A 22,658-nucleotide genomic window follows, 5' to 3' on the forward strand; every position below is an offset into this window, starting at 1 on the left:
AACGGCCCCCGCGCCGCCCGCGCCGCCCGCGCCGTTCGACCCTAACCCCGGCCCCGGGGAGGCCACAGCCCCGAGTTGTTTCTGTCGGGGAGAGCCGGAGGGGCTCCTGACGTGGGAGGGGGCTCTCGGCCTGTCGCGGGGATGTGCCCGAGGGGGAATTGTACCTCAGCGGGCACCGAGATCTGACCACGGAAGGGGCTGCCCTAGGAGGATGCAGCACCTGAGGTGGGGGAGAGAAGACCGGCGTGGGACGGTACCTGACTGGGTTAGGGGCGGGGCAAGGGCCAAGGACGGAGGGCGGGGGCAGGGCGAGTAGGGAGAAGACCGAGACCTGTGAGGGCACCTGGCGGGGCAGGGGGTGGAGCAGAGAGACCTTGGCGGGGAGCTGGGGAGTGGAGGTGGAAACTTGACCCCTGATTGGGAGGCCAGACAGCCTTGGAGGGGTTCCTGACCAGGCAGGGGGATTTTAAGTTTGGAGGGATGGACCCTAGCGGGGGCGGGGGTCAAGGAGTGCTACAGAACACAGAGACCCGGGAGGGAGAGACAGAGGCCTGGGGGAGGAGGATAGAGGCCTGACTGGAGGGGCGGGCCGAGACTCAAGGGAGTAGCAGTCTAGACCTGAGGGAAGTCCTGAGATCCAATAGGAGAGCAGGCACCTGGGGCTCCGGGGAACGGGAACCATAAGGAAGGGTAGAGGGACCTGGAATCCTGAAAGTCAGTGGAGGAGGCCATTGGGTATTTGAGTTTTAACAGACTCGGAGAAGGGAATTCTTGCCTGGAGGATCCCATGGACAGAGGAGCCTGGCGGCCACTGTCCATGGGATCGCAAAGAGTTGGACGCGACTGAGTGATTAACACTAACAGACTGGGAGGGCTTGCCTGTGGTAAAGAATCCGCCCGCCAATGCAGGAGACACAGGTTCGATCTCTGGGTCCGGAAAATCCCCTGGAGAAGGAAATGGCAACCTACCCCAGTTTTCTTGCCTGGCGGGCTACAGTCCCTGGGGAAGCTGAGTCAGACACGACTTAGTGAATACAATGCAATGCAGTGCAACAGACAGGGACCCAAGCATTGGGAGGGAAAGAAAGGAGCTGAGAGAAGAGCTGGTGGAAGGTGGGGGGGTGGGGGGCGTGGGGGTGGGCAGGGACAGGAAGCAGCCACGGGAAGGAAATATCTAGGGGTAGAGACACATGGAGTGCGTATGGACTCCAGATGTACACACACACACCCCTTTCCACGGCTTCTCCTTGGAGCCTCTGTTAGGTCTCAGTTTTTCAGCTGGGCATGCAAGACCAGGTCCCCAGCAGGGATGCAGACAGAGCTGGTGTCCCTGGGGAAAAGTGTCCCCCTCCTTACATCATTTTCATGTGTCACCCTGGGGTCAGTTTCCAGCTGGTGGCCTGGCAGAACCTTCTGGGCCAGTTGCTTACAGACTGGATTCGAACTGCCCCTTAGGTAACTGAGAGACTGGTGTCTGCTTGCAGGATGGGCCTGCGCCTCATGTTTATTTCATGCTCTGTTTCAGCACGTTGAACACAGGTCAGGCTAGTGGGAAGTTAGTGCCCACCTGTCTACCCAGTTGTGATGCTGCCATGTTCGCTCCCATGGGGTCAGAAGTAATGAGGTCAGGGCTTGGATCCAAGGCTTGTGCAGCTTGCAGAGTTCTTCCTGTTTCCTGTACCCAGAGTGTTCTCTAGGTGTAGCATTGACTAGACATAGATTTTCTGTCAGGGAAAGGATGTCTAGCCTGCTGTTTCCTGAAACAAGAGTGTTGCATTTTTATGTCCTCTTTCCCTGTTTCCAGCATCCTTGGCGGTATTCTTACGGCCAGTGCTTAGTTACAGCAGCAGGACTTGGCTAGGCTGTCAGAGACCAAGGCCTTTTTTGGAAATGCTGTGTCCTTCTGCCTGCTTGCTGCCGCTTCTTTCTTTTCTTTCTCTCTATTTTTCTGTTTCCCTTTCTTTTTCTTTCTCCAGTGCATTCTACACTCAGATGTGGAAAATCACTTGAGTGTTGTGCTTTCTATTAAGATTATCTTCCAAGAGAAATTTGAGAATTGACACTGGTAAAATAGGTAATCTGAGGACTTCAGATGGTCTTGTCATTTATTTGAATTAAGGTACTTAAACATTTTGATGCAGCTATTGTCTGGATTCTGATAACTTAAGTCATACAGTAAACATGCATGTAACTAAGGATGTGAAACTGTCATGAACTGAATGTCAGATTTGTCTGTGTCTTTAAAATTGTCCCCAAGAAGGTGTGTTATTCCTTAAGAAGTAGATTTAACTAAAACAGAAGCGTAGGAATTATAGCAAAGTAAATTTCAGTCTCAGAAAACCTTGAAATGAGATAATCTGCATTATCTGAACAGTTTTAAGTTAACCAGACATTCCCTTTTGGGGGAAACGACTTTTGCTTGAAACCTTCAGCTGCTTTTAAAGTATATATTTCTTGTGTAATGTGCCATAGAAAAACTGATCAGATAACAGATTTTGTGAGTACCAGCTTTGTGGTAGCATTTGGATAGCAGTATTGACAAAGCCCATTTCATGAACTACCAAAGCAAAGACAGCAGTTTATTTCTTAGAGGAATTTTGTGTAGATTTTCTTGGCTTTTAAAACTGGTAACCACAGGGACTTCTCTGGCAGTCCAGTGATTAATACTACATGCCTCCAGTGTAGGGGGTGCAGATTCAATCCCTGGTCGGGGAGCTAATAGCCCACATGCTGCGTGATGCAGCCAAAAAGTAAAAACTTAAAAAAAAAAAAGAAAAGGATCAAATGCACATTCACTTTTGAACTATAAGAAAAGTTTGTAATTCCTTGTTAATAATGGTGATTTTAATTTATTTCACCTTATGTGGTCTTTTAGATCTCTTAAGGCTTTTTTAGAGTTAGCGCTGTAAGTTTTCAGAAGGATTAATCCCACTTGGAAAATTGACAGTGCATTTAATTTGCACTGAATGCAGGTTTCAGTTGTGAGGCTGAGAGCTGCTCAAGAAATCCGACAGGGCCCTGTGTGAGTTAAGTCATGTTGGTAATGAAAACGAGAGCTCAGAGCTGTCCGGTGGATGTTCACACTGGTGGAACATGACAGGCAGGCCAGATCTACTGTGAACATTTCCCTCTTCTTGCAGATTTTTAAAAAAAAGTATTTCTTTGTTTGGCTGCGCCAGGTCTTAGCTGCAGCCCTCAGAATCTTTAGCTGTGGCATGTGGGATCCTCCTCCCTGACCAGGGCTTGAACCCAGGCAGTTTTGTCAAAACACCACCCATCTAGTGTAGTTGGTGGCCTCTACCTTTGCATTCTTGTTAAAGCTAAGATGGCTGCTGGATTTTGGTGTAATAGTTGATTTCCCATCAGGAGCTTGATAAGCTTTTGGCGTTTATGTTAATGGCTGGATTCCTTTACCTGGAGAGTGTCAGAAAGTTGGAAGCCTGAGTGAAACCCCATCAAACTCCATTAGTGGTACTAACACTGAGGAGTGCTGGTTACCGACGCTCTGTGTTGAATAAGTCCCAGGCACTTGACATCTCGTCCAGTCCTCCCAGTTATCCTGTGAGCAAGGTGTTCTGATGCCTGTTCTGATGCCTGTTTTGCTGATAAGGGAATGAGGCTTGGGGTACAGTAACTGGTGTAGGATCCCCAGGGTGACAAGCAGTGGGGTCTGGCTAGGCACGCGGGCTGCCATGCCTCTGCCCCTTGGTGGGGCTTACCTGAGTCTTTGAGGTGCTGGTAGTAGCAGACCAAGCCTGACACAGCCGCTTAGCAGTGGGGCCTGCTGGCGGAGACTGGGTTTCGTCATTCTGTAGGTGTTGCCTGGATCCTGCCCCTTAAGTTTGGGTCCTAGTCAGATTGTGGTTTAGGGCCATGTTCTTCCGACCTTGAGCAATGACCTTCTCTGGAGCAGGAAAGCTGAGGAAGCATCTCGTCCAGGGTGGTGGGGATGGTAATGGTAAGCCAAGCCGTATCTCTGTAATCTCTCCCAGTCAAAACAGGTAGCTTGGGAAAGGCACTGGGGCCCATGCCAGCCATAGGGAGCCGCACAGGAAGACCACCCATTAACACACCCAGGTGGGAGCCTTGCCCTGTCAGGGCGGGCGCAGCATCCAAGTTGTACCCTTGCCAGCCTCTGTTGCCTGTACCCACCCCCCAGCATGCCCCCACTCTGGTCTCCAGGCCGTTCCAGAATAAATCTTCCCCTCCAAGGCCTGTCTGTCCCCTGAACTTAGGTCCCAGGAGCACAAGCTGCCAGGGAGAATCTAATGTCATTGCCCCGGGGACTGGGGTGGGGCTGGTGGGAACATGACCTGACTGCTCCTCAGCAGTACCTCCTTTCACTCCTGATGGGATTAGCTGAAGTGGACCCTGGGAACACAGGGCACAGGAGTTCTCCTGTTAGAGTGTGACTCCTGTCGTTTTTTTAAAGGCCCATCTCAATCAGGCTGAGATATGTGCTAGGGGTTGAGTGAGAGGGGCCTTTGGAAGGCAGTTTTGAGTGGCAGCTCTCAACTGCAGACAAAACCTGATTTCAGGATATTTTAAGGAAAACCTTTCAAACGATAGAACTGTGTTATCTGTGTTTCTATCACAAGTACGTGAGGTACATTGAAAGTTTTTGAAGTGTGGATTTTGAATTTTCATTTTCTACATTATAGAACCAAAAGTCAGCTCATCAACCTCAGAGTATAAGTTAATTCCTAATATAGATTTTTTTTTTTTCTCAACATATTCTGTTTCTGAATGTTTTTTAGTTTTGTTTTGACTTTTGTCTGAATCTACCAGTGTATATATGGAGGAGGAAATGGCAGCCCACTCCAGTGTTCTTGCTTGGAGAATCCCATGGACAGAGGAGCCTGGTGGGCCGCCATCCATGGGGTCGCACAGAGTCGGACACGACTGAAGCGACTTAGCAGCAGCACCAGTGTATATATTTAGAATGACCAAAACAGCTACATCAAATTTAAAAGCATTTTCAAGTGATCCTTTAAAATTGTTTTTTCACATTGAGTGTAATTGGTGTTGTTCTATGTGGTTGTGGAGGTAAGGATCAAGACCATTGACCTGGATGAATAACCGAAGAGCCCTAAAAAGTAAGGCAGACAGGTAGAAAGATATTCGTAGACTTTGTATTTACTCTTTATTTTATATTAATAGATTGAAAGTCTGAAACTTCAGATCAGGGATTGCAGACAGCGTTGTGAGGGGCGGACACGTACATGTATGAGTCATCTAAGGGGACAGAGGGTGTACCGGGGGAGGATCACAGCAGGGCCTGCACACCCCACCCCCGCCAGTCATTGACTCGTGGGACTGAGCCTGGAGTCTTCCTGCTTTCCCAGAGAACCCACAATCCCCGTTCTGTGTGAAATCCCCCAAGTTTTAAATACCAGGACCAAATTCAGACTGTGAGACAGATGACATCTGCTTCCATTCTGTGACCTTCCTTTATGTTCTTGAGGATACAAGAATGTACAGGAAGATAATTAAACTTAATGTTTAATAAGACAGGAGAATAGGAAGACATTATAGTTTACAGTGAATAGTTGAAAGGAACAGTACCTATTTCAGCTAGAAGGAGGAGCCCTCCATTTCAACTGGTTTTAGTTATTTAAGAAAGTTCTGGGTTTATGTGTGTGTCTATGTATTAAAAATTAACATCAGTTTTTGTTTTCATCACGACTCTGAGCTCTTCAGATAGCTTATTCATCTCAGGTGAGGAACGCTGTCTAATTCAAAACAGAATTAGGAAGCTTTGACAAAGCACAGAGATTTTTTCTTGTTTCTTTTGTTTTTTGCGTGTCTGTGACACCTTAAATTTGAAGGGTGCTCTTTGGTCAGAGCATGTGGTAGAATCTTGGTAGGAAAAGCTTTGGTACCACCCAGGGTCTCACTGTTTGACTGGTTGTTTCTTGTTCTGTGCCTTGTACTGAGGCATCTGCCATCAGCCGGGAACTGATCTCTGCCTGTCCTTTCTTTGGATTTTTGTAAGGTTGCTAGACCTTTTTAAATTAGAAACTTCATTTGTAAGTATTTTGAGGAATGGGATTTCTTTTTTTTTTGGTAGATATTTTGCTGCTTTGGGCAGTTTTATCCCCCCAGAGGTAAGTTGCATTTATGGCACATCACTGTTCACTTGCCTTTTACAATTAAGTGTTGATTAAGAATTGAGAAGGCTTCCATGGTGGCTCAGTGGTAAAGAATCTGCCTGCCAGTGCGGGAGGCGCAGGTTCAATCCCTGGGTTGGGAACATCCCCTGGAGAAGGAAATGGCAACCCACTCCAGTATTCTTGCCTAGGAAATCCCATGGACAGAGGAGCCTGGCAGGGTACAGTCCATGGGATTGCAGAAGAGTCAGACATGACTCAGAGACTAAACAAGATTTGAGAAATCCCTTGCTTTGGTTCTGCAGCACTTTGTAGTTTGGAAAATCAGTTCCATAGACTGAGATTATCTCCTTGATGGGGAGCAGAATGAACTATAACTTCTCAGACTCTTGGAATGAATGTTTTAAAAAGCCAGTGGTTCTTTTAAATTTTGAATGTCCTTGGTTGGATCCGGGGTTGATGGTCCAACATATGTTGTATTTGCTCATGAGGAACTCAGATTGGCTGTCTAGTGGCTGCTCCCTGTGTTGACGCAAGAGGCACATGTGCTAGACCAGCACCAACATGGCTGTGGAGGTTCTTCTGCCCCTTGAAACAGCAGGAGAGGGCTGGACCACGAATGAGCCCTCGCTGTGCGCAGAGCAGCCTGTTAAGGGTTTGGTTCATCGCAGTAAAGAGGCGCAGCCACACTGATCCTGGTTGACCTGCACTGCTTTGGCGGGGGGACGGTGTGTGTGTGTGTACATAACGCTTTCTGTTTAGCTTAACCAGCATGTATCAACAAGACGGCGTTCTTAAGCATCTGACCCACAGCGCTAACCATGCAGCCACCCTCCACGTGAGAACTACATTCCTTTTCAGAAGAACAGAAGAGGATTCTTGGAGTTTCACTGCCAAACAACGTGGCTCACCCTTCAGGCTTAGGAAGCTCCCGTCAGCGGTCTCAAACCCCTGCCTCGGGAATGTCCAGCCGTCATGTGACTCTGTGTGGAGGCTCAGGCTGGCCCTGACTGGGGATCTGGGGTCTCCTGACTACATTCAAAGAAGGTTGCAGACGGGGGCAGAGGAATGAAATTCTCCATCCTCTTCCTAAGAGCCCAAGGATTTAGTGCATCAGATCTAAAGCTTTCCAGGGCATTTTCTGGACATCCCTGGATCTGAAATGGGCATTTCATATGGAGAATGCATATAGCTTTCATGGTAAAAAAAAAAAAAAATCCGTTAGAAAAAAAATAAGAATTGTTACGGGTATAAATGTACAGTATGTCATATGTTTGACATAAAACCCTTGTCAACCAAAGTGCCAAACGAGGTCATCTCTCTGGGTGTGTATGTATGCGTGTACACACAAAGTAACAGATGTGATCTCAATGCCAATAAAACATCTGAACACCTCCTCCCTGATGAATGTCTTGAGTGAGCATATTAGCCTTACCCTAACCCTAACCCCTGAATGTTCCTCAGCCATGTAGGAGTCACAGACACACCTGGGGAGCTGATCGAGGTCAGGATGCCAAAGCCAGGGTTTTCTCCCCATAGCCCTGCAGAGTTTGTGATCATCTAGTCTGAGATGTCAGACTGTCCCGCAGTCAGGTTTAACCCCTCCGTCTGGTTTAGTTGAAGCCACGGGGTGGGCAGGGGAAGTGTTAGGAGCAGGGCTAGTAAGTGAGTGAGTGAAGAGCTCTGCCCTGGAGGGAAGAGTCCATGATTTTTTTTTTTTTTTTTTTTTGATGTAGACTGTTTTGTAAAGTCTTTATTGAATTTGTTACAATATTGTAACAAATACTGTTATAATAGTTAACTGTTAACTTCTGTTTTATGTTTTGATTTTTTGGGCGTGAGGTTTGCAGGATCTGAGCTCCCTGACCAGAGATCAAACCTGCAGCCCCTGCATTAGAAGGTGGACTCTTAACCATGGCACTGCCAGGGAAGCCCGTGATTTTATTTATTTATTTATTTATTTTAACACCTAAAACATTATGTACTGGAATATAGCTGATTAATGACGTTGTGGTGGTTTAAAGTGAATAGCGAAGGGACTCAGCCATACATATACATGTATATCCTTTCTCCCCCAGCTCCCCTTCCATCCAGGCTGGCACATAACATTGAGCAGAAGTTCAGTGTGCTATACAATAGGTGGGAAGTCCTTGATTTTAAAAGAAATCATTGTGTGAGGTTTCTCACCATTGTGATTCCAGGAAAATCTTTTTTCCACTTGATTTTTTTCTTCCCCAAACTCTGCATGTTTTTGATCCTGTGTGTGTTCTCAATGAGAATGATTCTGTGAAAGAAAGCAGTCTGCAGCGGAGATAGTCGTTATGGCAAACCTAGAATGACCTGTTGCTCCTCCTGACGGTCCCTGGCACATTTCACCACCTGCCTGTAGCTCCCTCAGGTGTGTGCCCTTCTGAAGTGAGGTCTGTGCTCAAGATCCGACATGTCCTTCATGTTTGGCCTTAGAGGAGCAACCAGAGTGTGTCCCATGGGGGAGACCCCCGGGTCGGGAAACATAGCCTCCCCAGATGTATCCCCTCCATGTCCCCATCAGCTCAGTGACTCACTGAACAAAATGACATCCATGGGTCTCTCCATTCTAAAATCTTATGACTCTGCGCTTCCAGTGCAGGGGGCTCCAGTTTGATCCCTGGTCCAGGAATTAAGATCCCCACATGCCGTGTGACACAGACAAAAATTACAAATAAATACAATAAGAATAATAAGTTTTAAAAATCTTATCTAGATGTTTAGTCACCCAAAAAAGCCTGACTCCCTGAAACAGAATTCAGACCAGAAAGCCGTCAGAGGATACTTACCTGGGACCCATAGACGAGGACGTCAGCTAGGACTTTGAGTCTGTGTCACTCAGACGTGCTTCAGCCTTGCTCTTCCTGAGCCCACAGATGCCGGTGCATTCCCCCAGCTTCCTGCCTCAGCTCCCCACTCCCAGGCAGGGCAGGGCAGATGGCAGCCGCTGGGTCCTCGTTACAAGGACTGTGTCCCGAGTGCTGTGTTGCAGTGGCACACCCTTCCTGTGAGCAGCAGATGAGCACACAGCAGCAGCAGCAGCAGCAGCAGCCAGGGCCCCTGGCTTAGGGGAGGCTTCACCTGGGGTCAGTTCATGACTCTTCATTCCTCAGCACTCAACTCCCAGCACCCTGCTCTTGCTCAGGAATCTCCTGCAGACCATGCTGGATTCTCACACTTGCTCTCTTAGGCCTGTGCAGTGGGGGTTTTTTGTTTGCTATATTTGAATTGGAATAGAAAATGGCAACCCACTCCAGTATTATTCTTGCCTGGAAAATTCTCTGGACAGAGGAGCCTGGCAGGCTACAGTCTGTGGAGTCGCAAAGAGTCAGACATGACTGAGCACAAACAAAATATTTAAATTTGGAGCCATTACTGTAAAGTTGGGAGACTTTTTCAGAAATTTCTAGGATTGCTTAAAATGGGAAGACCTGGCCATGCTGGGAGGCCCTGTAGCAAATGAGTTTTTGTTTGTCACACCTCCCAAAAGGTAGGCGTTCCATTCTACAGGTGAGTAAACTGATCGCTCAAGGTCCCACGGTGAGCAGAGACAGGGTTGGAAACCAGGCGGTGTGGCTCCTGTCCCAGCCCCTAGGTTGCAGCACTCCCAGTTCCTAAGCTTGAAACCCTGTCAGCTTTTCCCTGGTCCCCAGCCCTCAGTCCTCACGCAGAGCCCTTGGGTCCTCAGCCACTTCCTTCCACCTTATTCTCAGGGCACATCTCATTTGTTCCTGTGCAATTTTCATCTTGAGGTGACTGACAACAGGGGGCGGTCTTGCCCTTGAAAGAAGATTGATTACATTCCTCTCCCCAACCCAACTCCGAGAGAAGGGAATATGCCATGTCACGCAGGGCATGACATGCCTTTTACCCTCTCCCATATGGGAGAGCAATGTCCTGTGAAGCCCCAGGTAATTACAGGCAAAACTGCCATGTCCAGGGCATCTGAGAGGGCAGGAAGTCACAGCTTTCATCTCATTCTTAAAAGGATCCTGAAAAAGGCTATTAGAAACTGACCTCTCAGGACTTCCCTTGTCTGGCCAAGCAGTTAAGACTCCACACATCCACTGCAGGGGGTGTGGGTTTTATCCCTGGTTGGGGAACTCAGATCCTGCATGCCACGTATCATGGCCAAAAAAAATTAGAAATTGACCTCTCACCAAGGGGAGCTAGAGCAGAGGTATGGGGACTACCCCTTCAGACTTGGGGCAGGGAGCTTGGGCAGGAGTGACAGCCTCTGCTGCTGACTTACCTGCCGCTCCCCCACATATGTTAGGCTCTAGTCCCCCACTCCTGGGCACCCTGACCTTGCAGGCCTGAATCTCTTCAGCAGCAGCCCTGCTGATGTCCAGGCCAGATTGTTCCCTGTGGGGCCATCCTGGGCACTGTGGGGTGTTGAGCAGCATCCCTGGCCCCCACTTATCAATGCCAGGAGCCCCCCAAATAACCAGAAATGTCCCCATGATCACCCTGTGTCCCCTGGGGGCAGGATCACCCCAGATGAGAACCCCGATCTGGATTACCTAGGTTTTGACAACCATACGGGCCAAGCCTGTGGAGGCTTTCCTATGAGCTGTCTTTTGGCACTCTCAGCTCCTAAAACCTCCATGTGGTAGATCCGTGGCCAAAACACCCCTGTCATTTATGTCTTTCCTTCTTATGGTATTGGTTTAGTTGCTAAGTCGTGTCTGCCTCTGTGACCCCATGAATGGTAGCCTGCCAATCTCCTCTGTCCATGGGATTTCCCAGGCAAGAATACTGGAGTAGATTGCCATCTCCTTCTCCAGGGGATCTTCCTGACTCAGGGATAAAACTTGAGTCTCCTGCATTGGCAGGTAGATTCTTTACCACTGAGCCACCAGGAAGGAATTCCTTCTTACATCCTTTCAACTGGGACCTTGCACTCTTCCCATTGGGAAAGTACATCTATTTCCCTGGCCCTGGAGCCAGGCTTCCTCATACCCCTCCTTGGCCCATAGATTGCAGTGGGAGTGATACCACCATATGTGCATATGTGGAAGGTTTATGTCCCCCCTCAAGTTTATATATTGAAACCTAAACCCCTAAGTTGATGGTGTTAGGAAGTAGTGCCTTTTGAGGGGTGATAAGGTCATGAGGACAGTGCCTCATGAATGGGATTAGTGCCCTTTTAAAGGGACCCCAGAGAGCCCTCTCACCCCTTATGAAGTGCCATGTGAAGACACTGCAAGAAGGTAGCCATCTCTGAACCAGGACTCGGGCTCTCAGCAGACACTGGATCTGCTGGTGCCTTGGTCTCAGACTCCCCAGTCTCCAGAACTGAGCAGTTTCTGTTTAGAAGTTCCCACTCTGTGGTGTCATGTTGAAGCATCTGTTTGAGCTGCTAATCTGATTCTAAGCCTAGACCTCCAGAGCCTTTGCCCACATACCGTCCATTCTCGGGGGTACCCTGCTACCACATGGGGGACCCCAGACTAGCCCACTGGAGGAGGAGATGCCACAGGGAGGAGGGCCTTGGTGCAGGCCCTGCTCTCCAGGAGCAGCGCTGCCTGCCACTGACCTCAGTTGCAGCCCAGCCCAGCGCAGCCCACAGGGTGAAGAACAAAGTAATGGATAGCTGATTTGTTTGTTTGGTTTTGGCTGAGCCACATGGCACGTGAGATCTTAGTTCCCCAACCAGGGATTGAACCCGCACCCCATTCTTTGGAAGCTTGAAGTCTTTTAACCACTGGACCACCAGGGAGGTCCCAATGATGGCTATTTTAAGCCAGGGATCAGCAAACCTTGTCTGTAAAGGGTCAGAGAGTAAATATTTTCCACTCTGTGGGTGTCTTAGTTCAGCCTGCTGTGACCAAACACCACAGACTGGATAACTTGTAAGTAACAGTTTATTCCTCTGAGTTCCCATGGCTGGAGGTCTGCCATCAGGACACAGACAGGGATGGGCTCTGCTGAGAACCCTCTCTGGGTTGCAGACACTGACTTCTGTTTGTCCTCACATAGAGGAGCGCAGAGGGTGGAGGAAGCCCTCCTGTGACTTTTTAACTTTTTATTTTGTATTGGGGTGTAGCTGATTAACATTGTTGTAATAGTTTCAGTTGAACAGATAAGGGAATCAGCCATACATATACATGTATTCATTCTCCCCCAAACTCCCCTCCCATCCAGGCTGCCATATAACATTGAGCAGAGTTCCCTGTGCTATACATAGGTCCTTGTTGGTTATCCATTTTAAACATAGCAGTGTGTACGTGCCCATCCCAAATTACCTAACTATCCTTTTTCCCCCTCCTTCCCCCCACCACCCATAAATTCCCATAAATTCATTCTCTCAGTCTGTGAGTCTTTTTCTATTTTGTAAGTAAGTTCATTTGTATTATTTCTTTTGAGATTCCACATATAAGGGACGTCATTTGATAGTTCTCCCCTGTCTGATTCACTTCTGTCCTATGACTTTTATAAGGGCACTAATCCCATCTCAGGGGCCCCACCCTCATGACCTCATCTAATGCTAAATTACCTCCCAAAGGCCCCACCTTCTAACATCATATTCAGGGGAAGGGGGTTCAGCATAACAATTTTGCACAGACACGGACATTCAGCCCACAGCAGCAGACTGTACTATACATGTCGCCACTACAGAGCTCTGCCGCCGTAAAGTGGAAGCAGCTGAAGAGATGTAAACAAGTGGATGAGGCTGTGGGCCATCAAAACTTACATATTGACACTGTGAATTTCGTATACTTTTCACATGTCATAAAATCGTACTCTCTTAACCCTCTCCAACCACTCAAAAATGCAAAATCCATTCTCTGTTAATGGGCTGTGCAAAAACAGGCAGTGGGCAGGTGTGGCCACACTGTCCAAGCCCTGCTTTAAATCCCTTCCGTTTCTCTGTTTAATGGTCTAGTTGGGGCTCTACCATGCCACTCCTGAGAAGGGTGTGAGATCATAGGACCTGCACATGCCTCACCACCCCTGCCCCACAGCTCCAGGGCATCGTGCTCTGCTTCCTCACAGAGCTTGCTCTGCTAAATAAATGCCAGGTCACCCATGATCCTCCCAGACCATGGACACCTTTGTGCCGTTGTGAGCAGTGACTCAGCATATGGTAGGCCCAGTGTTCCCTTTGGGGTCACAGCTACTGCTCTGATCATTGTCACCAAACATTTATTTACTTGACTGCTTGGCAAGCCCCCATTTGGGTGTTTGCAAAGCTCTCGACTACCAGCCACCAGCGTGGCCGGACCTTGTGCAGGAGGCCTGAAGTCTCGTGCGTCTTCTCCCCACTTCGACCAGGCTGGTTGAGGCCCATGTGTGTCATGCCCTCTAAGGACCCTCAGCTTCTCCCGTCCTCAGCCCTCACTGCCAGTCTAGTCCGCTCGGGCCATCATAATAGCACCACAGACTGGGCAGCCTAAACAGCGCATCTGTTTCTCACAGTCTGGAAGCTGCATGTTCAAGACCGAGGTGCCAGCAGGGTTGGTTTCTCCCAAGGCCCCTCGGCCCACAGATGGCTGCCTTCTTCCCACGTGCTCGTGTGGTCTTCCCTCTGTGCAGGCATCCCCAGTGTGTCTTCTCATAAGAACCCCAGCCTCGCAGGATGAGGACCCCACCCTTACAGCTTCATTTAATTCTGTAATTACTGTATCTCCAAACAAGTCACATTGGGGTTAGGGCTTCATGTGAACTTAGGGGAGGGCATGATTCAGAGCATAGCACCCCACTAGTGCCCTGAAACAGGACAGAGCTCGTCCTAAGAAACCTCTGACTCCCATATTCTGCCTGGCATCCCCGAACCCACCACCCAGCCTCCTGTCACCCACAGCTCCTCCATGCTGTTCTCCTGCCAACCTCCGTGCTCATCTTCCATCCCCACATGTGTGCCAGGCCCTGCTCTCAGCCTGGGGGCTGCATCTGAACCCCTCTCTGGAACCCCAGAAACCTCCATAATCAGGCCTTTCTGGTCCGAGGTTGGAGGGGGAGGCTCCTACCACCTGTCCGGCTGTCAGCACACCCATCCTTCTCCCAGACAGCATGTTTCCATCTCTCCTGCCCCTCCCCCAGCATCCCAGCTATTCCCTCAGCAGAGGTGCTTCCTCCTGTCATCTGAGCAGATGGGAGAGTGACCTCTGGTAAGGTCAAGGGTGTTTCACCATCCCAAATAAAACTCAGAGCTGGGACTCCGTGGTGGTCCAGTGGCTAAGACTCTTTGCTCCCAATGCAAGGGGCCCGGGTTCAATCCCTGGCTAGGGAACTAGATCCCACATGCTGCAATTGAAGATTCCAAGTGCTGCAACTAAGCCCCAGCACAGCCAAAAAAACAAACCTCAAAGCTGATGTATACTCAGCCCTGTGCATCTCACAGCCAACTGGCCTTCTCACAGCTGTGACCTTTGCCTGCCTTCATAATAAACCTGATGGGGGCACCCTGCAGGCACAGGAACACCTGAGGTCTCCCAGCACTGAGTTACATCAAGGCCATCTGTGGGCAGACGCTCCTCTTGTCCTTGACTTTGGTTTAGCCTGTGCTAAGTCGTTTCAGTCATGTCCAACTGTTTTGCAAACCCGTGGACTGTAGCCCACCAGTCTTCTCTGTCCATGGGATTCTCCAGGCAACAATACTGCAGTGGGTTGCCATTTCCTTCTCCAAGGGTTCTTCCCGATCCAGGGATCAAACCCATGTCTTTTATGTCTCCTGCATTGGCATGTGAGTTCCTTACCATTAGCACCACCTGGAAGGCAGCCTTCAAACCTCAGGGTGTGTAATCGTCACTACTCGGTGTCATACACAACCAAAACGTGTCTTCAGTTCTCAGTTTATGCCCGCAGACGTGCTGTCTTGGGCCTGATCCCCAGTCAGACAGCAGCCCGCAGCGTCCCAGGGGTCCTTCTGGAGCAGGGTCTGGACCAGGCATAATTGAGCACATAACGCCGCCCATCGTGGCCTGGGTCTCAAAGCTGGTACCCTGGGATTGGGACCAATAGCTCTCAATCAGTGTTTGGGAGTATCTCTGGTTGTCATGACTGTGGGTGCTCCAGGCACTGAGTGGGTAGAGGCCAGGGATGCTGGGCACTTCAGAGCCTGAAGTGCCCAGGACGGTCCCCTATGAAGAGAGATGGGGTTCACAGTGTCAACAGGACCAGGAGCGATAAACCTTGCCCTAAATGGAACAGGCCATTGAATCTCCTGGCATGAACAAGGTTAACAACCACCCACCTCAGTGGTTCCCTGCATGGGGCCCCCACTGGACAGAGACACAGCTTTTAACTGGGTCACTGCAGCAGCCGGTGAAGAGCACCCCAAAGTTGTCTCGGCTTCCTCACTGGGGCCCTCAGCTAAAGGATGAGACTCACCCTTCCACCCGGGAGACACTTGCCTCTGCCTCCTCAGCTGGCACCACTCTGTGTGCTGGGCTTCAGGGCTGGGAGGAGAGACCCCACTGGATGGAGGTGGGGGCCCTTGGCATGCTGGGAAACTTGGGACTCCCCTGGCGGTCCAGGGATTGAGAATCAGCCTTTCCATGCAGGGGACATGAGCTCCATCCCTGGTCGGGGAACAAAGATCCCATCTGCCTCAGGGTGACTAAGTCCGCATGCTGTAACTACTGAGCCTGTGTGCTGCAACAAGAGAAAGCCCTTGTGCTACTGCTAAGACCTAGTGCAGCTAAAAAAAATCTTAAGAAGAAGGAAGCATCAGTGTGCAGTGCTGATGGTCTCTTCCCCAGCAGAGGCAGCAGAGCTCAGCCCAGAGAGCTCCAGTTCTGTCCTTGCAGCTTGGACAGCTCAGACCACCTTGGTGAGCCTTCTGGGTGGCTTCAACAGCATAGCCTTTTATCATCCTCCCAAAGTATGCCTTCCATTTTCCTTGCTGGTTTGGGCTGGGACCACCTCTGTCCCGTGGACTGTCCCATGTGACTGAGTCAGGAGAAGGTGGCCCCAGCTCCCCGACAAATCCTGGTGGAGCTGAAGCAGGCGCCCTTGCCCCATTGCCCTCAACCGTGCCCTGGTTGGAGCTGGTGGTATGGGACCCAGGCAGCACAACAAGTCCTAAGGGGAAGCTGGCACAAGAAGACATGCGTAGAACATGCACAGAACACAGGTGACGGTAGAAAATTGCAAATAGCATGTGGTGGTTTAAAAACATAACCATAGGGACTTCCCTGGGGGGTCCAGTGGTTAAACACTCCACTGCAGGGGGTGCAGGGGGAGCAGGATCAATCCCTGGTCGGGTAACTAAGATCCGGCATGTCTCACGATGTGGCCAAAAATTAAAAATATAATACGGATCTTTAAAAAGATAATAAAAAATTTTCCGTAAGTTCTCATATTCAACATATAAATAAGCTCACTCCTTCCTTCACAAGTTGGGGCCTAATCCTCTCCCCTTGAGGGTGGGGTGGATTTGGTGGTTCACTTCTTCTTCTTTTTTTAATTTCTTGGCCATGCCAGCTGGCATGTGCAGTCTAGTTCATTGTGCACATGCATGCTACGTTGCTTCAGTCATGTCCAGCTCTTTGTGTCCCTATGAACTGTGGCCTTCCGGCTCATCTGTCTGTGGGATTCTCCAGGCAAGAATGCTGGAGTGGGTTGCCATGCCCTCCTCCAGAGGATCTTCCCAACTCAGGGATGAAACCCACATCTTTTGTGTCTCTTGCATTGGCAGGCAGGTTCTTTACCATGAGCGCCACCTGGGAAGCCCCTCTAGTTCTCTGACCAGGGATCAAACCCACGCCTCCTGCATTGGAAGCCCAGAGTCTTAACCTCTGGACCACCAGGGAAGTCCCTCAGTGGTTCACTTCTAACACAGAATGTGGCAGAAGTCATGCCACGTGATGTCTAAAGCTGGGTCATAACAAGGATAGCTTCCACTGGTCCTTCCCCTCTCTCTCTCATTCTGGGGGAAGCAGGTAGCCATGTTGTAAGAACACCCAAGCAGCACTGGGAAATCAGCAACTTGCCCACCACGTAAAGGAGCCATCCTGGAAGCAGATCCCACTACCCCAGTCGAGCCTTCAGACGATGCTGCCCCAGCCGGCTTCTTATTGGCAACTTCATGAACACCCTGAGTCAGAGCCCACCCATGCAACCCCCAAATTCTGACCCACAGAAACTGTAAAGATGGATGATAACTATTGTTTGGAGCCACATCACTGGGGGTAGTTCTCTAAATTGAAGTACAATCACTTATAATCTGTTAATTTCAGGTATGTAACATAGAAATTTTATATATTTTTATATGTTACAAAATGGTCACCAGGATAAAGTCTAGTCATCATCTGCCACCATGCAAATTTATCAACTGTATTTATTTATAAATACATCTATATTAATAACTTTAAACATAGTATTGAATATTAATAAATAACATTAAATGTATCTTTATTGCAGTATTATTGACTATATTCCCTATGCTCTATATTACATTCCTGTGGCTTATTTAAGGACTGGTAGTTTCTTCCTCTTCATCTCCCTTGCCTATTTCACTCATTTTCCTGTCCCGCCTCCCTTCTGGCTACCACCAGTTTGTTCTCTGTATCTCTGAGTCTGCTTCTGTTTTGTCATGTTTATTCATCTGTTTTATAGATTCTTCATGTAGGTGGGATCACGTGTTGTTTGTCCTCCTCTAATTTCACTCAGCATAATACTCTGTTGTCAAAAATAGCAAGATTTCATTCTTTTTTATGGCTGAATAATATTCTGTTGTGCACACACATGCCTGTGTGTGTACTTAAGTGTCTGTCGTTAGTGGATAAAGATACATACATCTTCTTTATCTATCTGCTTTATCTATTCATCTATCCATGGACACTTAGGTCAATTCCGTATCTTGGTTATTGTAAATAATGCTGCAGTGAACATTGAGGTGTATAACCTTTTCGCTTCAGAAGATTACCCAGGAATGAAATTGTTGGAACATATCTTAGTTCTATTTTTAGTTTTTTGAGGAGCCTTCAAACTGTTTTCCATAGTGGCTGCACCAATTGACATTTATCGGGGGTAATTTTTAACTCTTCAGAAGCTAACTGATACATAATATAGATACCATCCAATAGTAAAATAGGCGAATGAACTGTGATAGACTCAAACAAATGAATAGCCTTTACGGTTTGAGAGGCCCAGGGCAAAAGTACAAATGGAAGCTGGCATGCCATGTCCCAACATTTCAACGTTATAGACCAAGCTGGCAAAAATTAGATATCATATGTCTTGTCCCACCTACCTCAACAAATATACCTTTCTAATGAGCAAGAAAAAAAAAGTGACATTGGTTTATAGTTGTCAAATCATCATAGGTTACTATTGAGTGTGTCTGGTGATGGGCTGGTGATGTTTGGGTGTCTGAAATAAAAACATACTAATTCGTAAATGATTATATATTCTGTAAACCTTATGTTAGGTGCTTTCTTTTCAGTATGAATGATGTTTGTGTAATCAACATTTTCATATCATTTGAGTTTTGCTACAATAATGACCTGAAGCAGCCGGTGTGGGCTGACTTGTGTCGCATGAAATTTATATTCGGCCGTTAGGTTTGGGGCGTCAGGGCTTCAGTCCTAACTCAAGAATGTGACTGTAGAAGGTAGGGTTTTTGAAGAGATAATTACAGTAAAATGAGGTATTGTGTGTATGTGTGTGTGTGTGGTCGTGTCCAACTCTGTGACCTTATGGACTGTAGCCCTGCAGGCTCCTCCGTCCATGGGATTTCCCAGGCAAGAATACTGGAGCGGGTTGCCATTTCCTTCTCCAGGGGATCTTCCCTGATCTTTCGACCCAGGGATCAAACATGTGTCTCCTGCATGAGTAGGTGTGTTCTTTACCACTGAACCACCAGTTCAGTTCAGTTCAGTCACTCAGAACCACCAGGGAAGCTATAAATGAGCTATTAGGATGGCCCTGATCCAATATGCCTGGTATCCTTATAAGGGGAGGAGATTAGGGGACCTCCCTGCTGGTCCAATGGCTAAGACTCCATGCTCCCAACGCAGGGGGCCCGGGTTTGATCCCTGGTCAGGGAACTAGATCCCACATGCTGAGACTAAAAGATAACCTGCATGCCACAGTGAAGGTCGAAGATCCCATGTGCTGCAACTAAGACCTAGCACAGCCAAATAAATAAGTCAAAAGAGAGCGATTAGGACACAGACACATACACATAAAGGGAGACCATATCAGGACGTGGGGAGAAGGAGCCCAGCACCCTGGGAGCCGGGACACTGCCTATCCGGCCGCTTCCATCCACCATTCCCCGTGCTAATATTTGCTGAGTGCCTGCCACGTGCCAGGTGCCCCTGTAGTGCTGGGAAATGGCCTGAGACCCACTGCAGTTCCTGGGGCTTCCCGGAAGTAGAAGTGGTGGTGGAAGGATTGCATCAGGCAATGCTGGGCGGAAAAATGAAGCTGGTGACGGGGGGCAGGGTGGTGAGTTCCAGGATACCGCTGCTCTCCTGCCAGGGCTCTAGGAGTGCTGGAGGAGGAGGCAAGTGAGGGGGTGTGGGCGGGGATGGGGCCGCGGGCCTTGGGAGGCTCTGAGCAGGCGGGTGACCCGATCAGGTCTGTGCTTGAAGAGGACCCCTTTGGCTGCCAGGAGGAATGAGGAGCTGCTGGCCAGGAGCTGGGCACGGTCCTGGCAGGGCAATGCAGTGGGCTCTGCTTGGCCCTCAGCGCCCCCAGCATGGCCGGGATAACACACCCCCAGTGTGGCCCCCACTTCCCCATGGGTCTCCCAGTGGGTAGGGATAGCACTGTGGGTGCCACGTGTGAGTCTGATGTCGGCCCAGAATGTGTGTGAAGGCACTCGTGGGCCGGTGCTGCCAGCCATCGTCCCTCTGCGCCCTGGGTCTGCCTGGCCCTGGGCCGGGCACACACCTTGCCTCATCCCCTACGGGGTTTGCGGGAACTTTCTTCTTTCAAAAACTGAAGCATAGTTGATCTGCAATATTGTGTTAGTTTCAGGTGTACAGCAAAGTGATTCAGTATTTTCAGATTCTCTATCATTATAGATTAATATAATAAGATGTTGAACATAGTCCCCCATGCTGTCTACTTTAATGCATAATAGTATATATCTGTTAACCCCATACTCCCAGTTTATCCCTCACTCCCCTCCCCTTTGGTAAATGTAAAGTTTTCTGTGTCTATGTGTCTGGTTGTGTTTTGTGAATAAATTCATTTATTATTTTTAGATTCCACGTATAAGTGATATCATATGATATTTGTCTTTCTCTGTCTGACTCACTTCACTTAGTATGATAATCTCTAGGTCCATCCATGTTGTTGCAAATGGCAATATTTCATTCTTTTTATGACTGAGTAATATTCCACTGTGTGTGTGTATATATACATATATATACATACCACATCTTTACGTATTAATCTGTGAATGGACGCTTAGGTTGCTCCCATGTCTTGGCAACTGTATCAGTGCTGCTGAGAACACTGAGGTGCATGTATCTTTTTGAATTAGAGTGTTTTGTCTTTTCTGGATATATATCCAGGAGTGGGGTTGCTGGATCATATGGTAGCTCTATTTTTTAAAATTTATTGTTTTTATGTTTGTATTTTGGGGCTGCATTGCACAGATTGTGGGATTTTAGTTCTAACTGAGGATTGAACCCAGGGCTTCCCTGGTGGCTCAGATGGTAAAGAATCTGCCTGCAATGTGCGAGACCTGGGTTCAATCCCTGGGTCAGGAAGATCCCCTGGAGAAGGGAATGGCAACACACTCTGGTATTCTTACCTGGAGAATTCCATGGACAGAGGAGCCTGCTGGGCTATGGTCCAATGAGTTGCAAAGAGTTGGACACGACTGAGTGACTAACACACACACACACAAGGATTGAACCCAGGCCCTTGGCAGTGAGAGTGTGGAGTTCTAGCCACTGAGCTGCCAGGAGATTCCGTCTGTTTTTATTTTTTAGGGAATGTCCACGCTGTTTTCCATAGTGACTGTACCAGTGTACATTCCCACCAACCATGTAGGAGGGTCACGGGAACTTTCTTATATGATTCTTATTGGAATTGGGCTAAAATCTTTGCTGATACCCTTCCCCGATATGTGGGCTTTTAAATTCGAGCACTCTCTACGGGTTGGCTGATAATTAGCAGAGTAAGGGGTGCGGGGATCAGACCTATCTGGGTCCGAATAGAGTACCTCACTCATCACCTGTCCTCAGAGTTCCTCATCTAGACAGTGGCGACAGACCAACAGGTAGACTGACAGCCAGCCAGCCAGTGTCTTCTCTAAGGGCCAGAAGGTGGGATGAGGTGAGGTAGATAAGAGGCCTAGGTTCTGGGCTTCCGACGGGCTTCCCTGGTGGCTCAGATGGTAAAGAATCTGCCTGCAATGCAGGAGACGTGGGTTCGATCCTTGGGTTGGGAAGATCCCCTGGTGAAGGGAATGGCTATCCACTCCAGTATTTTTGCCTGGGAAATCCCATGGACAGAGGAGCCTGGTGGGTTACAGTCCATGGGGTCACAAAGAGTCAGACACAACTAAACGGACACACACACACACACACACACACACACACACACACACACACACACACAGCTTCCTGCAGAGCAAACCGTGAACAAGAGCTGGTTCTCGAAGGTAAAGAATTCTTAGTTTAGTGTTCATGGACCGTCCATGATTTTCCTGGAAACGGGGACCAGGCTGGCTCCAACTTAGCAGGCTTGCTGTGAGATTGTGTGAACTCGGGAAGAGAGCTTCCAATGGTGCCCGCGCTCCCAGGAAGGTCTTGGACTGGGAGCACCCGGAGAGCAGGTTCCTAGCGTCAATGGCATTTTTTGGCTCAGCGCAGGTCCTTACGGACTGGGCCGGGATCTAACGCTGTGTTCATCTGTGGTTCCAGCGTCCCGCCTCCATCGGCTTTCCCCCTCCCCACTGCTGGAGCCAGCTTGTCCACACAGCCTGCTCCTGGACTGGGTCCGGCCCTGATCCCATTTCCTGAGGCCGCCCCGCCCCCCGGGCCAGGATACAGTGGGTACCAGCCCCATTCCGGTCAGGACCTCGGTTATAGCACCCAGCCCCAGGAGCCTACGCCAGCTGCCACCACAGCACCCTCCTACCAGGTATCAGCCACTTGTCTCTGCCCAGCACGGCCCTTCCTTGAGAACACAGTCGGGGACAGGTCCCCACTCCTAATGCTCCTGTCCCTGCCCATAGAGGGCATGGAGAATGGGCTCCTCCTTGCTGGGCCCTCCGGGTGCTGACCCTGAGCCCCAGGCCTGCAGATCGGGCAGTTGTGCTCCCACGCTCCATGTGGCCCACCGCCCACCCCCCAGCCTCTGTCACCCACAGCTGGTTCCTGACTCGCTCAGCCAAGCTTGTACCCATCTGGCTCCATCTCCTTCCTCCTTATCTCCCCTTTGCTTCCCCCAGAGCCCTGGGACTTTTCCAAACCCACCATCCTGAGCTCCTGCCCTGTTCCTGGGACTTCTCCAAACCCACCATCCTGAGCTCCTGCCCTGTTCCTAGGGCCTCCTACGGCCTTTGTGCTTCTGTCCTCGCCTCCACATCATCCCTGGTCCACCCCG

The 22,658-nt window shown here is 49.3% G+C and overlaps 1 protein-coding gene and 1 long non-coding RNA gene across 5 annotated transcripts in view; both read left to right on the forward strand.

The window, feature by feature from the left end:
- Window positions 1–22,658, forward strand: part of ZFR2 (zinc finger RNA binding protein 2) — a 45,726-nt gene that overhangs the window by 92 nt on the left and 22,976 nt on the right. For all 4 annotated transcript variants that reach the window (XM_070793103.1, XM_070793104.1, XM_070793105.1 and 1 more), the window contains exon 2: window positions 21,974–22,193. In XM_070793103.1, coding sequence (XP_070649204.1) covers window positions 21,974–22,193 — 220 coding nt within the window. The remainder of the gene's footprint in view (window positions 1–21,973; window positions 22,194–22,658) is intronic.
- On the forward strand, window positions 7–7,514 carry LOC139184097 (uncharacterized). Its single transcript, XR_011567560.1, has 2 exons — window positions 7–225; window positions 6,873–7,514. It is a non-coding gene; the product is annotated as an uncharacterized lncRNA (long non-coding RNA).

The sequence above is a fragment of the Bos indicus genome, chromosome 7, assembly GCF_029378745.1.
Source record: "Bos indicus isolate NIAB-ARS_2022 breed Sahiwal x Tharparkar chromosome 7, NIAB-ARS_B.indTharparkar_mat_pri_1.0, whole genome shotgun sequence".
Taxonomy (NCBI): Eukaryota; Metazoa; Chordata; class Mammalia; order Artiodactyla; family Bovidae; genus Bos; species Bos indicus.